An 18,399-nucleotide genomic window follows, 5' to 3' on the forward strand; every position below is an offset into this window, starting at 1 on the left:
AAAACCCTAAAACACTCGCCAACCGGCCCTTTACAGAAAGTGTGTCCACCCTCAATATTTACAAGCAAAAACTGGAGCAGCAGCTTGCATGTACTGAGCACTTGTGGTTGATGCCAGGTTCTGGGCTGAGTATTCTGTGTTTGTATCAACTTTCTGGATAGATGCTACTTTGTTCCCCATTTTACAAGTTAAAAAAAACAGGAAAAAAAAGGAGGCAGAACGGTTGAGTCACTACTCAAGGTCCCCGGGAGAATCAGTGGAGAGCCTGGACCCGAACCCAGCTCTGGCTGACTTCTGGGCTGGCCCAGCCTTTGTCCGGCCCAGCATCCCGGGTGCTCACCTGAGGCATCTCATCGCTGGCAGAAAGCAATGGGGAGCTCCCGGCTGGGCACCAGGATACCCAAGTGCAGCACCTCCACCGGCTCCTGGTCCGTGGCCACGATGTCGTATTTGCGGACAATCTGGAACACGCGTGCACACAAAAAGGCACAATTAGCCCCCTTCTGCTGCTTCACAGAAAAGCACCAGATACAAGCGCAGAAGGCCAGCCAGGGTCTTACCCAGCACAGGGCCAAGTGCAGCTGGAGCTCAGCTAACCGGCGCCCGATGCACATCCTCTTCCCGACACCGAATGGAAGGTGCGCGAAAGGGTTGATCCTTTTCTCTTGAAGCCACCGTTCGGGTCGAAACTGACTCGAATCCTCAAAATTCTCCTCATTGGACCCCAGCACCTGGGTGTTTAGCATCAGCACTGTCTGAAAACACACAGACACGTGGCGTTTAAAGGAAGCCGAGGATGTCTGGAGAGTGAAGGTAACAAAAGCAGTCACCCTGCCAGTGTAAAAGTCACCCACCAATGTATCATAATGACGACTGCCCAAAGCTGTGGACGGCTTGCAATGTGCCAGGTACAAAATAGGTAAAGAACTTTAAATTTTTGCATCACATTCCCACAAGAACCCCAAGTGGTAGATTTTGTCATTACCCCCATTTTACAGAAAGGCGAGGCTCACTGAAGTTGCATAACTCACTCGAGTTTACACCCGAGTCCAGGTCTGTCTCCGTGGCCCTCATCCCTAGCATGGCATGATGCAACCTGTCCGCTACACGTTAGAATCTACGTATTTGCGAAATTAATGTTTTCCCTATAAATGTGTTTAGGGGGAATCGGGTGCCTATTTGGAACATGTGTCTTTCAAAGCTCTGTAAGGCATAAAAGGTACAAATTCGACTTACTCCTTTGGGTAAAGCATATTCCCCCAGAACCGTTGCCTTGTCAAGGGTCCTGGTTGTAAATGGCACACTCGGGGTCAGCCTGAAAAAGCAAAACCGAAGACGTAAAGGCAGGCACGGACCAAGCTCTAGCTCAAGAGTTGATGGGAACGCGGATTCTGGTTAAGTACACAACTGTTGCGTAAGTTCACAACTCAGAAGGGGAACCTCACCCAGCTCGTCATAAGGGAGTTGCGTCTCCGTCTTCCCCATAGTTACATCTCTTGTCTTTACTCCTTATTTTATTGGGGTGACGAGACCTGCCAGTGCGAGCCTGCTTAGTAGCTGCTCATACTGGCTCTCCCGTTTTGTTCTAGACTCCAAATGTGTATGTTTTTCACGCTTTGCCATGAATCTTATATTTATATTTATTTTTTTTATTTTTAGAGAGAGGAGAAGGGAAGGAGAAAGGGGGAAAGAGAAACATTGACCAGCTGCCTCTCACATACGGCGCCCCAACCAGGGGCTGTACGTGAAACCTAGGTATGTGACCTGACTGGGAACCGAACCAGCAACCTTTCAGTTTGCGGGCCAACGCCCAACCGACCAGGGCTTCACCCTGAATCTTGACATTTGTTCTACTTTCCTCTTATCTGCCTTTCATGAAGTTAAAGGTATTTCCTTTTAATCCTAAATGGTGAGAGTTTTGTTTTCCAGAACGGGTGTAAAAAGAATTTTCAAAGAACATTGGATACTGGAGGCTCAAAAAAAAAAGATGTCTCTAGGTCTTATCACATAATAACAGGGTCCCCTGGCTGGGTTTCCTGTCAGATTCTTCAGTCCCGCCCAGAATCCTCATTCGTGCTCACAGCATTCATTAGTATTTATTGCTGATTTAAAGGGGATGACACAAGTCCTGGCTGGCTTAGCTCAGCGGATTGAGTGCGGGCTGCGAACCAAGCATCGCAGGTTCGATTCCCAGTCAGGGCACATGCCTGGGTTGCAGGCCATGGCCCCCAGCAACCACACATTGATGTTTCTATTTCTCTCTCTCTCTCTCCCCCGCCCCTCCCCTCCTTCCCTCTCTGAAAATAAATAAAATCTTAAAAAAAAAAATAAAAATAAAAGGGATGACACTCACTTCCCAAGATGTAAGAGAATTGGACCAAATGATTTAGGAAATGAGTTTTGATAGAAATGGAATATGGTCCTGAGGTTTGTTTTGTTTTCATTTTTCTTTCTTTCCTTTTTTTTCCCCCTAGTTTGCTAAATGTTAAGAATCAGGAACGGTGGCTGTCTTTGGGGGGGGACCCCTCGCTGTGTATTTAAGAGGACGGCTTTCTCGTGCATTCATACCAGCTTAGTCACGTGTTCCTACCGCATGGATTCTTTCAGACAGGCCTTTAAATACGGCATCTTCCTCAAGTCCTCTGCCCGTGGCGCCTGCCCCGCAGGCAGCACACCCTGGATTTCCTGAAGAAGTTTCTGTTGCACGTGGGGATGGCGGGATAAATTGTAGAGAATCCACATTAAGCTGTTTGCCGTCTGAAAAACCAAGCGACACAACCCTGAGTTTCTGCAAAGAAACTGCCTCAAAACCAGTCTGTGCTGAAGCCAAGGCGAGGCCTACCGCCTTGCTCAGCAGGGGGAAAAAAATTACCGGTGCTTTTTCCCACGTCCCTGTGGGCCTGAAGGGATTGCCACAGATGCGCAGTCAAATGTACTGCATAAAGCGTGTCGGTGAAGGGGAGTGTATTTATTGAGGGAATCAAAATAGAATCCTGTCCATAATTTGCCCCATTCGACTTAAAATACAGTTTGCTACAAAAATGGTTTGAACACAGAGCAGTGCGTGGAAAGCTGGTGGAGTGCCAGCAAGGCAAGGAGGGTGGACGGGAGGGTGGACGGGACAGCAAGGAGGGTGGACGGGACAGATGTCAGTGCCAGGTTGTGATGATGTTTATTGCCACACAGGACGGTCCCACTGAGAGAAACTGGGGGGGAGGATACAAGGGGCCCCACCCCATCTTTTTTTTGTAGCGCCACATGTGCATCTATAATTATCTAAAAAAAGAGTTTAATTTGAGAATTATTTAATATAAAAATTGAGTGGGGAGAGAAGAGTGCAGATCCTAGGAGTGCGGCTGTAAGAGATTTACACTTTTTTTTTTGCAGTGCAAACACACCAGAAACTGCATTTTTGGAATTTAAAAGAAGAGGGTTTTTTTTTCCCCCCTGCCACACCCTAAAAAGTTACCACAAAACTATAAAGGCGTTATCTAGACTCAAGGCTTCAGCCACATGCAAAGAGCCCTCGTAGGAGGCTGCCAATACCAGAATAAGAGATTCGAGCCTCGAGCTGAGAATTTCAAGGTACCAGCCCAGTTTCCGACAAAGGCTCTGGCCTGTTAAGTGGCATTCTCTGTTTCCTTTCCAAAGGCAACGAGAAGAGAAAAAAATCTCGGTGGGAGCTGCCAAGTGTGGCTTTGAGCTTCATAATATTCACCACGGGTCGTCAGAAAGCATTTGTTTTTTAGGCCCTTTCTTTTTTTTTAGGCTAATTTAAACCAAATAGCCTCCTAAAAATGGTCATGGTGCCCTGTCCCTGCGGACAGGAAGACGCACGAGCCAAGTGCCATGTGCCAGTCACATAAGTGAGCAAAGTGCAAGGCGGTTGGGAGCCAGTGGCATTTACTGTTTTTGGAAGAGGATGTCCCCAAGGCGGCCTTCTTCATAGCAGAGGACTGGCAGCCTCCGCTGCCAATGAACTGCGGATGGCATCAGCACAAGAGTCCAATTTACGGAGCAGGACGAGGGCGGAGCTGCCAAACTAGATGGACGTTCACATTTCTCTGATTTTTCCCAACGGGACTTTCAGAATAGCCAGGACGAAAAAAGAAGCAGGTTTCAGGCTATCAGCGGGTCCGTTACCGCAAGGACCAAATAGAGTCTCCAAAAGGCAGAGAGCTGTAGCTTTCACCGAAGCCCAGTAAGACAGGCAGCCCGTAGGCCAGGGTCACGGCCAGGGCTGAGTGGAAGGGAGGTGGCCTGCAAAACCTCATGGACAGCGAGCGTCCTGGCTTGACCTCCAGCTCGCACGCTCCGTCCGCTACACCCACGCTCTGCCCGCCAGCCGGAGTGGGCTGTACAACACATGCACTTGACCCAGCTGCCCCCTTCCTTAAAACACTCCACGAGCTTTCTGTCTCGGGTGTAGCAAAAGCCAAACGGCTTCCTAAGCCTCCCGGTGAACACGGCCCATCCGCTTCTCCACTCTTGACTCTGACCCCCTTCGCTAATTCTCCAGAGAGTATGTCAATATTTTTATCATACATGAACAGCCCCAGGTAGGTGAGGTAACATGCACGGCCACCTAAAGTGTATATCCAGTGTTTAAAAATCTAGAGCGTCGATTGTGTGCTGGGGAAGTCTGCCAGTTCTGAATTCCCACAGCCGTTTTCCTCTGTCGCAGCACTTAGACCCTGCTCTGGAGTGTCGTCACCGGGGCAGGAGTCACTAGGGGGATTTTCCTCCTATCACGTGTGAGCACGGAGGCTGTGCACCACCGGGTCTCCCACGGCACCCGGCGTGGGACTTTTTATCTTTGCTGAGCTACAGCTCTGCTCATCCCCAGGGAGTGAGTGAGCGGCACGGCTCGTTACGATGCACCGTGAAAAGATGCCACGCCAGGCTGGTCGTGTCCCCATGGAGAACCAGGCCCACCCTTACCGTCTCCACGGCGGCCAGCTGGAGCTCCGTGACTGTGGCGTACAGCTCCTTCTTCGACAGCCGGTTGCGGTGGTAAATGTCACAGAGGAAGTCCCTGCCAGGCTGCTCTGAGTGCTTCTCCAACCGCTGGTCCACACAGGACTTGACTGTCGGAGAAGAGAAAAGGGAGAGGAAGTCAGCTGGACGTCAGGATGAGGCAAAGGATGAAAAGGAACCTGAGATGAAGTCCTCACAGCATGGGACGGGGCTTTTCTGGGACGTGGATATTGTTAGAGAGGACCACGCTGCCTCGTTGGGTTGTCAAGGGTGGATGGATGCCCCCCCCCCACTGGGGCGGGGCTCCTCCAATGTCAGCGTGCACACCGGTCACCGGGGTGTCTTCTGACCATGCAGATTCTGAATCGAGGGTCTGGGGTGGGCCTGGAAGTCTGCATTTCTAACCAGCTCCCAGGTCATGCTGGTGCCGCCGACCCGCAGGTCACATCCTCACTAGTAAGGGTATAGGTCTTGGAGGGGATCACGATGAGACAGAGGTGGGATTGGGGCTACTCTCAGAAACTGAACTTGGACCCACAGCCAGGTGTCTAACCGCTATGGTCACTAATACAGGCACACACACTGAGACAGGTGGGGCTCCCAATCTTGGTGCACGCACACACACATACACACACACACACACCATGTGTGCTGTGCCTGCAAATGTTCACAATAACAGTAAAATGTTCTGATATCTGTAAAGTACATTCCAGGCTTACGTCTCCCTTCCTTCATTCAATCATGATGCGAGCTGCCACCGGAATAGCAGTAGCGGGGATGGTGGCAACACCCATGACGACAATGCACGGGACCGCCGTTGGAGTCGGAGCTCCGGGAGCCCTTCCGCTCGGCTTCCACCCTTGGCGTTGCCGTTCCCCAGCGTGGAATGTTGTTGAGAAGGTTGCTTAACTTCCTCGTGCCTCAGTGCTGTGGCTCGGGGCTCAGGGAAGGGTCTGACATGGGTTTTCCGGTGGGAGTTAAGTAAGTGTGTATGTTGAAATGCAGGTAGTATATTATTTCATCACAGGACAATACCTGGCATCAAATACTCCCTCCACAATGTGGCGGAAATAGCTCTGATGCCTTGAGATACTGTCCTATGCCAGGCTTCACGTTGCCTGTACTAGACCTAGAAACCGTTACACTGAGGTAGGCGCTATTATTGTTGTTGTTGTTGTTGGCCCATTTGAGAGATAAGACAACTGAGGATGAAAAGGAGATAGCACATTTGGCCAACCCGCCACACCCATGGCAGGCCGGGGGATTGAACCCGGGTACCTCTGACTCCACAGCTCTTGCTTTGAATGCCTCCCGGTTCCCCGAGAGAACCCAATGCCACCCCCTGCCTTTTCCTTAGCATCTGCCGACACTGGGGTGACCCCTAAACTCCTGTCTGCCAAGCCCCAGGGAATTAGGAGGAGCGCCTCCCTCTGAGGATGGGGGTGGCCCAGCCCAGAAGACCCTTCGGCCTCTGGGCAGCAGCTCGGGGACAGCGGGCCTGGGTGTGCGGCCCCGTTACCTGACGTGAAAATGGTGTCCCAGGCCTGCGTGTGCGCCTGCCAGACCTTGGTGTTGAGGCTCCTGTGCAGCTCCACCGGGGTGACCATCATCCTCCCGAACGTGCTCATCATCTGTGAGGGACACAAGTGCCTCTTCACGCCCGTTCCTCGCCAGGACATGCCTCCTCTGGACCGGGCGGAGCCGGCGGGGGATGGTTCTGAGCAGGGTGCCCTGGGGCCCTCCGCACTGGGCCTGGGAGCCGTACTCACCCCGCCCCCCACCCCCAGGAACATACACAGAATCGTCTTTGGGATGATTTTTCAGTCAGGTTTAATTTTTAAAAATTGCTCTTATAACCTACTTCTTAAAAAAGAAGAAAAAGGAAAACGATCAATTTTATCAAAATTCACTTGAATTTCCAAACGTCAGCCACTCCTTTGCCGGTTTCACAGCATCTACTAGATCAACATATGAATCAAAAATGTAAAGCCTGAAAATCGTCAGGCTTGTGACAACCATAATTTAATCGACTGACCTTCGACTGAACTTCCTACCCTACCTCTGCCCAAATGATGATTTAACGTGCTGCTTTATTACAGCTGCATTTTTGTGCACACCCATGCGCAAACACACGTAGCACACATTAAAACGAACGCTTGACTATAGTAACAAAATCCGTGAGCACGCCTCTCTTGGGGAAAGCCTGCAATGCACGGGCACCCAGTCAGGACAACTGCTCTCTCCCCCAGGGGATGCGTACTGTTTTGATGGCCTTGATGAATTCCAAAGCTTCCTCTCCGGCATCCTTCCGAAGGAGCCCAAATCTCTTGTCGTAGAGCACAAGGCAGATGCCTGTTAATTAAAATCATCAACGCCGTTAGCATAATCTGGACACGATGGTTAGCTGGCCACTCAGGAGTCGATTCCATCTCTCCTAGATGTGAGGTCTTTTTGAAGAACAGAGGCGTGAGGCGTCTGAGAGTCTGATGACTCTTTCTAGAAATGATCTCTGGGTCCAAGCCCCCGTCCCCTGCAGAGCCCCCTGGACAGAAAGGCCACTGGGCACATGTAGCCCTGTCCATACAGGAGTGAATCTCTCCTGCCGGTGTTGCTTTACTCAGAGTTTATTATTGATATCGGGCGTGGCAGACATTGGGACCGACCTACCCAACACTCATTCTGCCTCATTTCTCCCCTAAGAGAACCCCGATTTTATTTAGGGTGTCAGTGTTTCAGGTAGTTAATAGGACTGATCTAAGACTCCAGCAACCAGCCTGTTCCCTGACTTGCCCCGCCTTCCTGGAGCCTCCAGAGCAGCCACGTGACCCAGGTCTGTCTGGCTAGTGAGCCCAAGAGGATAAATTATTTTTGCGTACTAGATAAAGTGGGACCTGTACCCTCTTTTCTTCTTGTTTTTGCCCACACGGCAGAGGTGAGGCCAGCGGGGGCAGCACCCCTTCTGCAACAAGCCGGCCAGGTAAGGCTGGACGCGCGAGCGCAGAGCGCGGACTTGGCTCCCCGGTGACGTCACTAGCGTCCTCCGCGGGCGGCGCTCCTCAAGACTTCCCGTGACGCTAGACAATAATTTCTAAACCTCCCTGGTCAGATTTCCTTTGACTTACAAAGAAATGCATTTGCTACTCCTTAATTTGGGTATTTGCAGTGGACAACTTCCAAAGCATACGCGTCCCTTCTACTTTATAATCATTCCTTCCCTTCGCCCCTTTTTGCCCCTTAACACCTTGCGTGTGTCTCTTGTGTGCATGGAGCTTTCTCATGGGCCAAGACGGCTGGTGTGTAACCTTAACACTGGGTGGTGAGGCCGATCTGATGCAGGAGAGACGTCAGGACAAAGGCTACTGTCTTGGGGCGCCGTGTCCAGCCCCTCGCATCAGCAGCCAGGGTGACCCTTGCAGCCAGCAGACCATGCCACCCTCCTGCCAAAAGCACTTCCTGCCCCTCCCGGGTACTCCCAGGTTCAAAGTCCAGCTCCCGTCCTGGGTTATATGGATTTACACGGCCGCCTGCTGCCTTCCTCCCACCCTCTGCCCTCGCCCTCCCTCGCAGGACACGCGCCAGTCACTCCAAACGCCTCCCTGTTCCTTCGCCATCATCTCAGCTCCTCCGCCTCCGCCGCTCCTCCTTCGCTCACTTGCACCTGGTGAACTCCTGCTCACCCACCGGGCCCGAGCTGGGATGGCGCCGCCTCCGTGAAGCGCCCGCAGGCCGAGCTCGGCGGAGGCGCCCCTCTCGGATGCGCCCACGGCCTTGGACCTGCTTCGTCTATTGAACTGGCCTTGCTCCCCGGCCTGCAGCCCCAGTGAGCAGGGACGTGCTTCTTACTCCCAGGGCGACCCTTGGAGAAAGTGATCACGCCCGCTTCTGTGTCCGAGTCTCCGTGGCTCTCCAGGCGACTCTAACTACAAGTTCCTGTGGGACCTGTAGGCCTGACCTTCCCCAGCTTGCCTTCCCCCACCATCCACTCACACAGGCATCCCTGGAGTTTCTCAAAGGTGCACCCACCTTCTACCCCAGGGCATTCGCTCTTCTGGCCTCCGCTCTCTGGAACAACCTGCCCATAGGCCCCCCTGTGGCTCGCACCTCGCCTTTCTTAGGTCTCACCTCAGGTGTCCCTGTACCAAAGCAGAGTTGCCTCCTCTGGGCACCTATGTTCCTTCTTGAGCCCCTGACCCCTTGGCAGAATATTTATTAAAATGTGGCCCTGGCTGGGTGGCTCAGCTGGGTGGAGCATTGCCCCCAAAAGTTGTAGGTTCGATCCCCAGTCAGGGCACATACCTGGGTTGCAGGTCAATCCCTGGTCAGGGTGAGTATGCGAGACAACCAACTGATGTTTCTCTCTCACATCAATGTTTCACTGTCTCTCTCCCCCCTTCCTCTCTCTCTAAAATCAATGTGTTTGTTTACTTGTCAATAGTCGCCCCCATTAGAACCCCAGCTCCATGGGAGCAGGGCTATTGCCTGTTTTGCTCACTGCTCTGTCCTGACCATGGTGCCCGCACATAGCAGGTGGGTGGCCACTATGTGTTTGTTGAATGACTACACAAACTACCCGGAGTGCAAAGCATAACTTCAGTGCCCGAGAGCGTTGGAACAGCTGCAACGGGCTTTCCTGGTCAGAACAGTGTATGATTACAGGGGAGTTCTCAGCTTGTCCACAGAGCCACGTTTTTAGCCTCAACAGCACCCGCAACATCAAATGACAACTCACTTTCAAACGACCACTTGTTCAGTTCGCCGTAAAGGTCTTCGATGTGGCCTCGAGCGTCGCATAGCTCATCCATTCTCCCCGTGAAATCGGCCAAGACCTTCAAAGACAGAAGCCACGGAGACACTGTTTAGCCTTTGAGGAAAGACAAGAACTTAGAGCCTAGTGAGCTGACTTCGGGTTTTGCTACCTGGGATCCATTCGCCGGCCGTCAGGTTATTCCTTCGGCAGCAACACTAATTATGTATGTTCCTTGGAGCTCACCTAACACCCTAACTACCTTGTCCTGCGTGATTTCCTCAGCTTTTCCGGCAGCCACCCCGAGGCTTAAGTCTCAGCCTGTGATCTAAATTTAAAGGAAGGAAAACAGCTCTTCTCATTGGAAGGGGGAACAGACCACAGAGGAGAACTCAGTCGAGTGTCCCCACGGGCACGGCACCTCAGGGGCGTTGGTGCTGTCACCACCCTGAGGTTTGCCGCTTCCACAGCTGGGCAAGCAAACATCTCTTTACCGGCTGGGATTGTGTTAAGCGTGTTGAACTTGGAGCCAGGAAATCGGCAAATGCTGGATGCGGCTCCCCCGCTAAATAGCTCCGTGACCTTGGACACGCTGTTCCCAAAATCAGGGTTTCAGATGACACATGCCTCTCCTTGAATGAGGGTTCTCTAGCACCAAGCACTGGGCAAAGTGTATTTTCTTAGCTGATCTTCACGACAGCCTTGTGAGGGAGAAAGTGCTGTCATTTCTCCCATTTCCTGGGTAACAGATGAGGAAGCTGAGGCGCAAAGAGAGGCTCGGGCCCCGACTCTTGATGCAGAGCTGAGAAGTGGCCACACTGGGCCTGGAACAAAGCCCGTGGGATCACAGAGCCCAGCCCCGTGAGCAGGGAGGCTTAGTCTGTGCATGTGGTGCATTCAGGAATATTGTGAACTGGTTACCATCAAAAATGCAGAGAGTTCACATGAACATAGAGATTTCCCTCTAAATAATAATAATAATAATAATAATACATAATTACAAGATCTGTGGCCACTGCATCTGCATTCTCGCGGGGCAGTCATTTTTGCTCGAATTGGGGCAGCTGTCACCCAGAAAGGGCATGTGCTCTCATTGCCTGAAGCCCCTACCGGGCCTGCCATGTATGTTTCTATTAATTGCCTGGGCCCTGCAAGCTTCTGAGTTTGCAGTCTTTTACCTATACGACCTTACGTGGGTCCCAGTTCAATTCAAAATAAACACCCAGAGTGAGTAGGAGTCAAAAGAGATTACTACATGCTTAAATCCCCTGGTCTCTGCCCTGTTGGCTGGAGGATGTGTCTAAATACCTTAGCACAACACAAAGACATTGTCAAGACCCGCCTCCCGCCCAGCAACATTTCAGAAAAGCCCCATTCTGAACGTGCTTTCTCTAAACACGCCGTGACATAGCATCTCCGTGTTCCCAACAGGCTACTCTCTCCACCTGGATGCCTTTCGCCACCTCCTGTGGCTGGTGGACTCCTATGCGTCCTGCAAAACCCAGCTCGAGTGTCACAACCATAGAACTTCGTAAGCATTATCTCATCCAACCATCACAGCAGACCTGTGGAGTGAGGATTGTTACCCCATTTTACAGACTGGGAAACTGAGGCTTAGGGAAGTTAAACGGTATAGTCAGGTTCCCCAGGACGGAAGGCTGATGTTCAAATCCAAAACTGTGGAATACCAAGGTCTGCGCTTGTGACTGCTCCCTCAATGTGCTATCTTTAAGAGATGGGGAGGGGGGGAGGAATGAGGGGTGATGGTGTGGAGGGGAATGAGGAGAAAGTGAAGGCCCGGAATCATCCAAAGTGCCCGCTGTACCCTCTGCTCTCCGGAGCTGTGACCTGACTGACACTCCCCGGACCTCCCTCCCTCCCCGAGAGGGCCAGGAGAGCCCCGGCCCCAGCCCACACACCTCGTTGATTTTGCCGTCCATCTTCATAATTTCCGCCGGTTTCATGAGTTTCTTCTGAAAGGCACTCCGGACCCTCTGCCAGTCTTTTCCTTCCCTGGGAGGAAAGCAGAATTCCATTCAGAGCCATCTGAAAACGTGCAGGGATCCCCATCCAGCCCTCCAGCTTGCGTGAACCGTATCATGAACGGACACGGACAATAGGGCCAAGAAATTGCTAGAAATGATAAGCACTGGAACGCTGGGGGCCTGGTTTGGAGACAGGCTGAGAAAGCACCTTCCTGCCCAGCCAAAGGACGGCAACAGCCAGATAATGGGGGCTCAGGGCTGTTGAGGTGACCCTGCTGGGTTCGAGCGGGGAGACCAGGTGCCTCCATTCCCAGCAGTGAGAGCAGGCACCCGAAGACTCGCCCCTCCCCAAGAAGCCCGGATCTGCTAGAGGACATATCTTGTCTTCTTTCAGCCCACTGAAAGTCATGTTCGCAAAACACCTCACACTTAGAAGGTTGCCATTGCCTCCAAATAGTAACACACAGGCAGAGATTCACAGGGGCTGGGAAAAGCCTGTTCCCGTCAGGCACCCTCTCGCACTTGCCCAATAGCCGAGCACAAAGGGTGCGATGCACCCCATGTTGCTATATTTTTTAATTCCAGTAATTATATCCTAAATGTATAACTATTAGGCAATAAAACGGGGTGGAGCGCTAGTTAAAAAGCAGGGGAAGGACATCACAGTACAGCATTTCTCTATGGACACCCCTCCTCATCCTAGCTTTCAAGTTCACCTAGGTCTGTAGCCTTCCCCTCCCTTCCAGAAAGAAAGGTCCCTGTCAAAAGCAAAGGAGGTTGATTTCTGGCGCTGAGCTTCTGAGAGGGGTTACAGAGACGTGTAAGGGATACTTTTGTCTGCCTGGCGCGCTGACTTCAGAACCCCACCCCACCACAGTCAGTGTAACGCTTTTTGGAGTTTTGGATGGAAAGGTAGGACCCCACCCAGATGCCAGAGAGGAGGCAGGTGTCAAGTGGGTTCACAGTACAGCTGTCCCTCAACCCACTCAGGTGTCTGCAAGAGCACGCGATTGCATCACATAGGGGCTTTCGTGTCCCCGGCCCAAGAGGGGTCCGCCCCGGGGAATCTCTTCCCAGTTTCCAAGCGCCCGAGGTGCAGCCGCCGGACCCCGTCCTGCCGCCCGGACTCACAGGATGAGCAGGCCGTAGCCCTCCTGGCGATAGTCGCGATAGGCCTTCCAGGGTTTGATCTCCAGCCTCCTGGGGTACGCGCTCTCCGTGCGGTACAGCGCTTCCAGCAGGCAGGGCGAGCCCAGGTGCACCGAGTCGAAGGAACCCAACTTCATGCGGAAAATCTCGCCATACTTTTTGTGGTACTCCGCCTGCAGCGGGAGGGGCACAGCGCAAAGTCAGCGTGCATCCCTTGCAGCCCCCCAGAGCGCTTCGCCCTCCTCCCGCCTCCTTCCACCCGGGGACCGCCGCAGCGGAGGTAACCCGAGCGCACCGTGCGCCCGGGACGCGCGCCTGAGGGAGAACTGGGAGCGCAGGGCACGGAAGGGAGAGGGAATTGGGGCGCGATGAGGCATTTACCAGCGTGTCGTGCTGTTTCTTCAGCCCCCCTTTCCAGAGGATCTCCAGCAGGCTGCCCAGCAGTGGCCAGTTGGTGGGGCCCGGCAGCGCTGCGGCGTTCTGCGCCTCGCCACGTTCCATCAGCGGGCAGGCGGGCGCCTCCGGCGGCCGAGGGGGCGCGCACGCCATCGGTGTCACGGGTCTGGGGGGCTGCCCGGTGCTGCGCAGCTGCTGTAAGAAGGCAACCAGGGAGCGGATCTTGCTGGTGGGAGAGCTCATAGCTGCCTGGGGGATCCCGCGCGGAAGAACGCGCGCGCACCGTGAAGGACCTTTAGCAAGGTTGCTAAAGTGGCGCGGGCTCTGTGTGGCGTGACGATTCTGGGAAAGAGACGCAAAGAGGACCAGCAGGTGTGATGAAGAAGGCGAAAGAGGGACAGGAATGGCCTCCGCGAGGATGCTCTATGATGCACTGGGAGGTGGCCTCAGGGCGCGGGTGCCCGCCGACCGCTGGCCGCAGGGGCTGGAGAAGAGCGGGCGGGGGCCTCTTGGAAGACGAAGGGTAGGGATGTGGACCTGCGAGTCTGACTACAGGTGAGGGCCCTCGAAGTGGAGATGTCAAGGAGGGTGGAAGAGATGCCGCGGGCGCCGCGATGTCCTCCTGGCCCTCTCCATGATCCATGCCCAGGGACCAAGTATTTATGGAGACAGGGCAGTCCCTGGGTGGCCAATGAGCACTCTCTGAGTGGGGCGGAGTGGGTCCTGGCTTGCCCGTCCGGGAAGGACGCGGGACCCGGGGTGGGGCGGGGGCGAGGGGATGGAAATAGGATGGAGTCAGCGAGGTGAGCGAGGTGAGCGAGGTGAGCGAGGGCGCCCGCGCCTCGGGTGACCGACCGGTGCGCCGCTCTCCGGGAGGGAGCGCGGGCGGACTCCACCCCGGAGATAACCCCCGGGGAGGGGCGCTGTGCCTCGAGTTCACCGAGTGTGCGCGGAACACGCCTCCCGGCCCTCCCGTGGCGTGCAGAGCCGCGCTTGCACAATCGCGCTGCTGGGCGGGCAAGGTCTCCGAGTGCGGACCCGGGAAGAAGCGCCGGAGAGCCCGCGCGCCTCCCGGGAGCAGGTTCATGCCAGCCTGGACGGAACTCTTTCTGGAGGGAGGTTGGCTTTCCGCGCCACCCAAGGCTGGGAGGGGCTGAGACTCAGCATCTTCTAAAGACGGGATTTCTTCACCTTTGCGTCTCGGGCGCGGAGAGCCAGTTAAGTTTGCAGGAGTCCCTCCCTGGCTGTTCCATTTTGGTTGTGAGGAAGATTTCACGAATCAAGACAAGTAAAGCGCCAACATCGTAGTCCGTAGCCAGCTCTCCACCTAGACGCTACCTCTTCAGCCAGGTGGGAAATGTGCTGTGAAAGCCTGGCCCACCTCCTTCGCTCCATCCTCCTCCTTTTTTTTTTTTTTTTGGTGTACCTTGTACAAAGGATAGGCACCCGCAACCTCCCACCATCCCCACCCGCCCCTGCAAAGTTCATCCTGGGCAGGCGCGGGCGCACGCGAGCGCGAGCGCACCCGCTTTTTCTCGAGTCACCGTGGTTGGCAAGAGCAGAACTTTCTTGACTAACTCAGGAAGAGAGCTGGAGACACTTGGTGACACTGTGGGAGTGGCTCCTACACTTCCCTTCTAGCCCAACGCGGGCGCTACGCCGGCCAGGGAGGAGCCGGGTCGCTCCTTGCAGTTCGCTGTTGGCTCTCGCTGAGGTGCAGGCCTCGGCTCTGTCTTTTGCCCCCTAGTGTCGGCAGAGCCTAACCTGGCAAGTTCACGGTCAGCTTTCAGTTTGTTAACTTGAAAATCCTTGGCAGTCCAACTTGAGCTTGCACACTGCCTTTTCAGATTTGTCCTGAGAGGTTAATGATGACCGTTCATAAAAAGAATAGCTCTAGGTTATGTGTGGATTCGGTTTACATAAAATGTACTCTATCTACTTACGTAGGTACCTGTTACATATACACACTATTTAGTACGTATTATGTAGCATGCACTAAAGATGATATGCTACAGGGGTTAGGCAAAAGTAGATTTACAGTTGTAAGTACATGAAACAGAGTTTATTCTTGTAGCATTTGTTAATTGTTTTATTATCTTCCATACGGACCACTGCGAACCTACTTTTGTCCACCCCTGTATATGTGCTATATACTGTGTCTTGTACACCACCTTACACAGTATACAAATGAGAGCTTTCTAGGGCTTATGATAAACCCCGAGTGAACTAGACATTTTACCTAAATTTTCCCATTTAGTTCAGCCCAACGACAAAAAACGTAAATGAGTAAATCAAAGGGAAGCTTAAGAGAGTCAAAGAATTTGCCCAATGTCGCAGACCTTACTATTGGCTCATGAGAGATTCAGGCCTAGATTTTCTGATTCTAACCTTAATTCTCTCATCCATATACACCCTGCTAGATTATGTCCCCTTCTCTTAAACCACAAGTATCTCAGAATACTGGAAATATTCCTTAAGTGGGAATCTCTCCAAAGGGGGGGTGTTATGTGTGGGCCTCTGTGATGAAAATATTGTCTTATGTGCTAATGGTGGTTAAAAATAAAATAAAATAGCTCTGGCTGGCGTAGCTCAGTGGACTGAGTGCGGGCTGCGAACCAAAGTGTTGCAGGTTCGATTCCTAGCCAGGGTACATTCCTGGGTTGCAGGTCATGACCCCCAGCAACTGCACATTGATGTTTCTCTCTCTCTCTTTCTCCCTCTCTAAAAATAAATAAATAAAATCTTAAAAAAACAACTTTCACATCCTGTATACAAAATTAAAAAAAATAATATAAAACAAGAAGAATAGTCCCAAACAGAAGATCCGTTTGGCTAACCACCAGGGGCTTGCTTCCGGCACACAGCAAATGCTCAATAAATCATAGCTCCCATTGTTATGCCACATATGAGTTACCACCCTCCCTCCACCCATTGTTCTTTCTTTTCTTCCTCTCTCTGCAGATGTGCTCAGGAAGGGAGAAAAATGTTTCCAGACTCGCTGGGTTTTCACATGGGCTGAGCGCTCGGGCGCTTTACAAACACCAAGCAGACACGGGGAAGGGCAGGCGGACATGTGTCCCTTGAGAGCCAGCAAGAAAGCTCCTACTGCAGGGGAACTGGTTTCTCAGGTCCGGGGGAGAGAGCGCCGCCCACTTTCTTGCACTGGACGGCAGAGGAAAGCAGCCTGGTTCTTTGAAACTCCGCTGACACCACCGCACACCCATCCTTGAGCAGGGGCAGCCAAGTTCAAAGTGAGGACCCAGAGCCCAGGCGCGGGGCTCACTTCTTGCCGGCCCGGCCGGCTCCCTCGCTCATTGACTCCGTCTCCGTCTCGGTGAGTCAGCCCGGCAGGGCTGCTGCCGGGAAAGGCTAATGAGGGATCCCCAAGTGTCTCCGAAGTGCCCGCAGACAGGCTCGGGCCTTCTGTTCGGTTCCGGGAAAGTTTGCTGAGGACTGAAGGGATAATTATACCCCAGCAGTCACACCGAGCGACCACGGACGACAAAGGGCGTGTTCACGGACATGCGTGATGCGGGCGGGGTGGGGGAGTCCTTAGGAGGGCAATGGCTGCACAGCACAAAACCCCTTCACATATCTCGACTAGGAATGTGGTTTTGGCTAGACTCGGGTGGGAGTCCTAGACCCGCTGCTTTCTGACCGTGGAAACTTAGAGACTGGCTTTCCACGTGTGTCCAGTGGGCAGGGTTGGGGCCGGCCTCCCGGTAATGCATGGAGGTCGGAGCGATAACAGTAGCCCGTTTCACGGGGCTGCCGCGGGAGTCACACACATCCGGGGACGTGCTCCACACATGTCCCTTCACATGTCGCCACTCCATTGCATGCCTTGGTTTTGGCAGACTGTGTGCGAGACTGGCAACTCAGACGTCTCGATGATTACATCGGGTGTTCAACTCAACGCTGCAGTTCGGACTCAGGAAACTGTCGCTGGGTGAAGCCGGAGGAAGATTGGCAGGGGAGTGCCACCCAGGTCCCTGCAGCTCGGCCACTCACAGACCCAGCCTCCTCACTTCTCAGGGGCGATGGTGGCAGTCCCCACCCAGCAGGGTTTTGCTGAGATGCCGAAGCAGTGAAAGTCCCTGGCATGTAGTAAAGGCTCTAAAATGTTATCATGCATGTTATTAAGAACTACAGGAATCGGGCTGTCCCAAAATTAAGGTCATCCTTTCTATGGCCCGAGTGCTGGGTTCTCTGACTAATTAGACAGAAACCTCTTTGAAATTCCGGACGTGGTCTCTTATTTTTGTCTTTCTCAGACCATGTGACACAGCACCGTTTACCTTGGCCAGCACCCAATAAAGCAAATAATAGCCAATGGCTTAGTGATTATTTCCTCATTCCCCAGTGAAGAGAGAAAGATCGGTCTCAATGCATTCTCTGTTTTTCTGAGGAAGGAGTTGTCATAGATCCTGGAGTGTTTTACTTGTGTGTCATATTGGAAGCAACTCTACACCACAAAAATAACAGTTTTGGTTTCAATAGCTTGAGCCGAAGCCACGATTTCAGCACTCACAAGCTGTGTGGCTGTGGGCAAGTTATTTAACCTCTCTGAGCCTAGCTTCCCTGTTCATAAGATTGGGGGTCACTACACCTGTGTCAGAAAGGTGAAGATAAATACTTAAAATATCAGGTGAGGCACAATTAACTTTCATCTTTGCAAACATCTGTTTGGCTCCCGTGCTTGCTTGAGGATTTCTGAGTAGAATTCAGTCATGTTAGTATTAAAAAGTTAAAGTCGTATTCTAGAAAAAATGTATCTCATTTACAGCCTCCAAAATGCAGTGGCATGTGGGGAGCTTTTTAAAAAGTTCATCATTGAGAGGTGCTCCACCTCGAAGGAGACGGCAACTACAGCATGCACACTCAAGTTCATGAGTCATTTTACTGTCACTGTGGGTTTCAGTTCATTGAGGAGCTACTGAGTGCGTGCTGGGCATTTCACTGTCTCTCCCCATGTGGTGATACTATGAGGTCAGTGGTTTTCATTTTGTAGGAAGAAACCCGTTTTCGTACAGAGTTTTAAGTCAGATCTGAGTGAGAGTCTACCCTGCTACCTATTTCCTCTCTGACCAAGTCAGCTCACCCAGGAATAATAATGGTCACTCCTGTATATTATTATAATGTCTTAGT

General features: G+C 52.7%; 1 protein-coding gene across 1 annotated transcript; it reads right to left on the minus strand.

Annotated features, from left to right (window-relative positions):
* Nucleotides 1–210: 210 nt before the first annotated feature.
* LOC114506963 (1,25-dihydroxyvitamin D(3) 24-hydroxylase, mitochondrial) lies at nt 211–13,894 on the minus strand. The gene is made up of 11 exons (XM_028524926.2): nt 13,237–13,894; nt 12,838–13,028; nt 11,641–11,734; nt 9,707–9,803; nt 7,238–7,329; nt 6,497–6,608; nt 4,942–5,087; nt 2,591–2,757; nt 1,237–1,315; nt 561–755; nt 211–461 (listed from the first exon to the last, which is right to left on the minus strand). The coding sequence occupies exons 1-11, from the start codon at nt 13,492–13,494 to the stop codon at nt 351–353; spliced, it is 1,542 nt and encodes a 513-aa protein (XP_028380727.1). The 5' UTR covers nt 13,495–13,894; the 3' UTR covers nt 211–350.
* Nucleotides 13,895–18,399: the final 4,505 nt, after the last annotated feature.

Source organism: Phyllostomus discolor, chromosome 9, assembly GCF_004126475.2.
Source record: "Phyllostomus discolor isolate MPI-MPIP mPhyDis1 chromosome 9, mPhyDis1.pri.v3, whole genome shotgun sequence".
Classification (NCBI taxonomy): Eukaryota; Metazoa; Chordata; class Mammalia; order Chiroptera; family Phyllostomidae; genus Phyllostomus; species Phyllostomus discolor.

Bases quoted from the DNA above. Each gene is read 5' to 3' on its own strand.
- LOC114506963 (XM_028524926.2), bottom strand. From the start codon at position 13,494: ATGAGCTCTCCCACCAGCAAGATCCGCTCCCTGGTTGCCTTCTTACAG. The intron at 13,029-13,236 runs GTAAATGCCTCA...CTCCCGCTGCAG, and splicing joins AGAAACAGCACGACACGCTG to GCGGAGTACCACAAAAAGTA. The intron at 756-1,236 runs GTAAGTCGAATT...GTGTGTTTTCAG, and splicing joins AATATGCTTTACCCAAAGGA to ACAGTGCTGATGCTAAACAC.